At 33.6% G+C, this 6,087-nt stretch overlaps 1 protein-coding gene across 1 annotated transcript; it reads left to right on the top strand.

The window, feature by feature from the left end:
* LOC137405968 (semaphorin-5B-like) lies at nucleotides 1-4,510 on the top strand. Its single transcript, XM_068092456.1, has 7 exons — nucleotides 1-112; nucleotides 270-314; nucleotides 453-623; nucleotides 2,356-2,472; nucleotides 2,609-2,934; nucleotides 3,265-3,435; nucleotides 4,044-4,510. The coding sequence occupies exons 1-7, from the start codon at nucleotides 82-84 to the stop codon at nucleotides 4,239-4,241; spliced, it is 1,059 nt and encodes a 352-aa protein (XP_067948557.1). The 5' UTR covers nucleotides 1-81; the 3' UTR covers nucleotides 4,242-4,510.
* Nucleotides 4,511-6,087: the final 1,577 nt, after the last annotated feature.

The following is a 6,087-nucleotide window of genomic DNA, read 5'->3' as shown; positions in this document are numbered from 1 at the left end:
AGTACCACGAGAGGTATATAAGAATGAATGGTAACAGTTAAACACCAGTATTGAGCTGGCTCTCATACCATTTCTGTAAATATGGGGAGTTTAAGTAACTTGCTTGTTTTCGGTAAGAACAAATTTGTATCTGTATTTCAATTTATAAGTATTATGTTTGAATCTTTAACACTTTTTTATCATGGCAATGTTTCAAACTTTTCTTTATAGAAATATAAATATATTTTGTATTTGTTATATATAGCAGTCAAAACTATTTAGTATTTTAGGATTGCTATTGACTGGGGTGGAAAGATGCTTGGGACAAGCAAGATGTAAGTAATGAGAATATTTGAACCTTTTGTAAGAGTTACCAAAGTCTCATAGTTGAAGTTTATATACATTTCTGTGGTTAAACACATAACTGGAAATAACTTATCAAAATCATATAAAAAGCATTATATATTTTACAGTTGACAATTGCCGTCAGATTCAAGAGTGTATTCTGTACAGTGAACATGGTTGTAATGCTGATGGTGATAGACAGATCTGTATCAGATGGGAGGACACTGCTTCATGCCCTGAACTTGACAGTACTTCAGCAAACACCGCATTGACTAGCTTGGAGTTTTGTCGAGATATGCGTAAGTGTGATACTACACGCTTAAATAAAATGGTATTAGAAATAAACATGACAAGTAACATTAAGATAAAACAAAGTTAATGCTAACCAATCATTTTCATGAGCTAGTGATGCTTTAAAAAAGCATCTGCTATGCAATGACACTATCTTACTTTAGTCACCAATACAATAGTTGAACTAAAGAACATAGTTAATCCGAAGACTTTATAAGTTAAAATCTACTACAATAAAAACAATATTTTCATATGAAAAATTGTACATAATAGTGCCTCCTTACTGCACTACTAGTTCATATAATTTAAAAATATTAAACACAAAAAATAAATCTGCAGAAAATTAAAAATACAAGTATTGTACTATTTGTAATGCCATTAAAACTATTTTCTAAACTTTTAACAATCTGTTAATTTTGAGTCAACCAGAACTATGCTACCAGTGCTATATTTAAAACATGGCTGTAGGTTGAAATGTCACAACAGCAACAATCATTGTAAATAATGATAATGCAAATTACGAAAAGGAGAAATAAATTTCTAAATACAATTAGGCCTCGGCAGCTTGTATTCATAATTTGTTCTAGAAGGCTGTTCACAGATCCAAAAAGATTTTGGTTTATGAGAAATTATGCAAATAATTTAATCTTGTTCTTAAACAAGAAAGTGACTTTTAAGTATTCTTACATTATCTTACAATAGAAACTCTACAGAAAAAGGTAGATATAACGCAATGCATAAAAGTATCTTACTACTGTGCTATTAGTGGGGCTAGAAAATTTTCAAGTCTCAACTGAACAATTTACTGCCATATCTGTAGAAGATCATCTCCAGTCTTGTTTCTTCAAATTTAAGGTAAACTAATATAGAAGTAGCCTATGAGTTTTATTCTAATTAAAAAGTAAAATTATATATTCATAGACATAAAACGCAACCAGTACATTGTGAGCCTTAACAAACTCAATTGCATATAACAAATGAAAAAAATTGGAGAAAAAGTGTCAATTCTGTCAAAAGTGTCTTTGCTGGCTTACCATGAAAATGTTTGAGTTAATGCTTTTTGTTCAACATTAAAAACAAACAGGTCTCAAACTTTGTGGTTGAGTTCTGATTTGTATGAGATTCAAAACATTCAAAAACATTTAAAATTCTTGGAGCATATAGCCTTATCTAAACCTGATCGTTTCTGTTTTTGTGCTAGAGGCTTCAAAGTGCTGCATAGACTATGCCAAGAATATTTGTATTTATCTTTTCGCACATATGAAAATCATTGTTTTCTATTTCCTTAGACCAATATACTACAACCATTCTCCATTGTTTCAGTTTGTGAACTTTTTGTTACTACGGCCTTCAATTCACTAATCTAATTTCTCTGCAACCCTATTAGGTTACTAAATTTTAAAACACTTTTGTTCAACTCACTCAATAATTCTTGATTTCTGTAATGTGAATGTGATTTATGTACTGAATGTTTCACTGTATTGAAGGTTTGACTGTACTAAGGGTTTGACTGTACTGAAGGTTTGACTTTACTAAGGGTTTGACTGTACTAAAGGTTTGACTGTACTGAAAGTTTGATTGTATTAAAGGTTTGACTGTACTGAAGGTTTGACTGTACTAAAAATTGGTTGTTCTGCTTTTTCTGGCTAGTACAGAACTAGCTTAGAAAAATGAATAAACATTACGAAGGGGTAATAGTGCATAAAGGATGTGCTAAATTGACAATTGTACGTATTTTAGAGATTGATGTTACACCTTCTAGCACTGGAGTTGGAGTCACTTTCTGTGCTACTGTTCCGGGAGGCATAATGTATTCATTTGGAATCGTCAGTCAGCCAAGTGTTTTAGAGCCCTTCAGTAAGCAAGTTTTTTAATGAGATAACATAACAATTATATTATTGTTTGATACTGTTCAATGATCCTACACTAGACACACTTTATACACCTGTTATTTTTCACTTTATACATATGCTTTTCATGCTGTTGATTGTAGATAGATTAATTCCAATCCTTGGCTATAATAATGGTTTGGCCATGTGTTCTGGATATGTTAGCCATTGCACACGTGCTGGTGGTCGAGACTTCAGATTAAAATTCAACGTAACTGCTTGTCCAACCACCACGACTAGTACTACTACTACAACAACGATGACCACAACAACACAACAAGGATGCATATGTCCACCATGGAGCAACTGGAGTGGGTGCAGTGCTACTTGTGGTTCAACAGCTCGACGAACTAGAACAAGAGGAGCCTGCACTTCTGCTTGCAGTCCAACACCACTTCAAAGTGAAACTGGCCTCTGCCCAGGTGTATCCGTAAGTAAATATGTTATAATTATAAACGAAGTGAATTGTATTATGTTTACATGATATGAGCCAAACTATATCCTATAATACAGTTAACTTGAGTAAAAAGAAAGGAAGGTTTAATCTGGCAGACTTATATTAGTCAGCAGCTGAATTGTAAAAAAATATATTATTTTTATTTTTATTGATCTAAGCTTACACAGCTATCTAGTTTATAAGCATTTTAATGTCCAAGTACATGCGAGTATATTTTTAAGTTTTTTATAAAAATAACATAATGTACTAGCAATTTTTGTTTTTAAAATTGCGTATTTACTCATACAATGTTTATCCTAACAGGCAAGCTGTCCCATCAATGGAGGGTACACTCAGTGGTCTCAATGGACTACATGTCCAGTGACATGTGGAACAGGTTCCCAGATAAGAAGTAGAAGTTGTACAATGCCTCCACCTCAGTTCGGAGGTGCTGACTGCGCTGGTGGAGCTACAGAATCCAGAAGCTGCATACTGGTGAGAATTGTGACACTTTTGTTAAAAATGATAATTAGTCACCAACACAATAGTTGTGGTATAATACAATGTAGTTTGATTTTTGGTTACTAGTGATCAGGGAGTTAAAAATATGTGCTGATATGAATACCAACGTGTGTTTCAGCTTATACGAATGTGTGAGCGACCCTTTGAAGGTCAAGTGTAATGTCTGCTTAGCTTACTGTTAAGGCTGTGCGTGTTTTTAAGAGATTTTGTTACGCAAACATTGGCTCTGTCATTTTGGCTAGACATGTGTGAGTCTAGTGGCAAACAAATTTGGATGACTGATGACATGTCCAGTTGCAAAGAGTAATTTAAAATTTAATGTTATTTCCATTACTGCATCATTTTTTTGGGAATTTAGCACCCGCCAGCTGTTGGTAGGTCAGCCATTCTAGACCACTAGACTATGACTGGTCTCTTATGCAATTAATATTCTGCTGGAAAATAGAGCTAAAATTTATCACATTTAAAATTGTTGTTTGAACGTAAAATCACTTTAAGCTGCGTTTAATAAAAGTGTTTCACTGAAGAGTTTGTTGGAATTTTGTTTCAAAATTTCTGGTAATCACTTTTCTATTTTATAGGGTGGTTGTCCAATTCCTATTGGCGGCGGAGGCGGTGGTGGTGGCGGCGGTGGTGGTGGCGGCGGTGGTGGTGGCAGAGGCGGTGGCAGAGGCGGTGGTCGCAATGCTCGTCGTGCCTGCAGACGAAGAGCTCGAAGAGGGCAGTGTAGAAGATTCCGGGGCCGGCAGAGACAAGCTTGCATTAGACGAGCATGTTGATAATGTCTCTCTCTCATGAACTCTACAAGACATATTGAACCATTTCTAACTTATTATAGTTGACCTATAACAGACTTAACTGAACCATGTAACAATTTTCTGATTTCATATCTGCAGTAGTTATCTTAATAAAGATTGGTTAGCAAGTTCATAACAATTCTCATTTTGAAAGTATAAGTCAGTTAACTTTATATTCATTCTTTTAAATGCTTAAACGTTTTGATAGCTTAAAAGAAAATGCAACTGAAACCAGTAGTCAAGTATCTAGACCTCTCAAACTCATTAATCTGACCATAATAATTTTAGCATACTTGTATGATAAAAACATTTATCAAAACAAAGTAGCTTGACTTCATTAAATCTCAGGGTGTGATTACCACGCGTTTTCAAATCATTTGTCTGATTGAGATATTAAATTGAAGTCAGTTTTCTTATTTTACCAGTTGGTATAAATCAATTATCTGGTCGCAGCAGTCAGTTCAAATAAGTCGTCTGATCACGAAAATCGACTCAAGTCAGTTAGCCGATAACAACAATTGATGCAAGTCAGTTATCTTATCACAACAGTCGGTTCAAGTCAGCTATATGATCAAAACAGTCAGCTCAAGACAAGTATCTGATCACAACAGTCAGTTCAAGTCAGTTATCTGATCACAACACTCAGTTCAAGTCAGTTATCTGATCAAAACAGTCAGTTCAAGTCAGTTATCTGATCACAACAGCCAGTTCAAGTCAGGTATCTGATCACAACAGTCAGTTCAAGTCAGGTATCTAATCGCAACAGTCAGTTCAAGTCAGTTATCTGATCACAACAGTCAGTTCAAATCAGTTATCTGGTCACAACAGTCAGTTCAAATTTGTTAGTTAATTGGAATATATTAACAAATTAATCGTCCAAATTTAATACCTAGATCATCTCATATAATAGAAACAAAATACATAGTCAGTTTAGGTCAGTTTTTCATCCATAATGCTTTCAACATACAGACTATCATAACATTAATTTTGTTCAAGTCAGTTATTTGAACAATTATCTTTTCAAATCTTTAATTTGAGCATCATCAGAATCAATAGAAGAAGTAAATGAGCTTTCTTGCGCTATTTATCAATAGGTTTCGATTTAATCAAAATACAATATATCGTATCATCTGATAATAGCAAAAGTGTTGTTACTAAAAAACATATATTAACTACATTGTATTATACTGAAACTATCTGAGTCTGACTAGCTATCCTGATTCTAACAGTTCAGTCAATTTGGTTGTCTGGTTATAACATTTCGTCCCTTTTCTCAGCTATACCAACTATTAAATTCAGTTATTTTTTGGTAGCAGTATTCAAACAGTTTTCTAATTTTGACTTTGAGTGTTATACCTTTTAGCTTTGCGACTGGTAGTATGGTTATTTCATGTAAAGGAAACATTAAACATTGCCGAGACATTTTAGCTGCTTAAAATTGTTTGCTGATTTGCTGACTGTACGCTTTTACATGTACAATGAAAGTAGTTAATTTAGCCCAAATACATCATTTGGACCTTTTACTTTTCATTGGGACCTTCATTGCTATAATTTGTTCACATTCGCCGTCTAAGCTTAGCTTGCCTTATCAACTGAACAGACAAAATGCAACAGATAATTATTACGCTTATTAAGATTTAAGCATTTAACAAAGATAACTCATGGCCAGTTTTTTATAAAAGTTATCTTGAATTTAACTAAGACAAAAATCTTTGCAAAATGTTTAAAGACAACATATCTGCAAGCCCAATCATGCTAATATAAATATGATTGCTTGAAAATATAAGCATATGCAATTTAATTATTGTTTACTGTTCAAGTGATGCAA

This window comes from Watersipora subatra, chromosome 10 (assembly GCF_963576615.1).
Source record: "Watersipora subatra chromosome 10, tzWatSuba1.1, whole genome shotgun sequence".
Taxonomy (NCBI): domain Eukaryota; kingdom Metazoa; phylum Bryozoa; class Gymnolaemata; order Cheilostomatida; family Watersiporidae; genus Watersipora; species Watersipora subatra.
The sequence above is the reverse complement of the archived record's forward strand: the minus strand, read 5'-3'. Positions and strand labels throughout refer to the sequence as shown.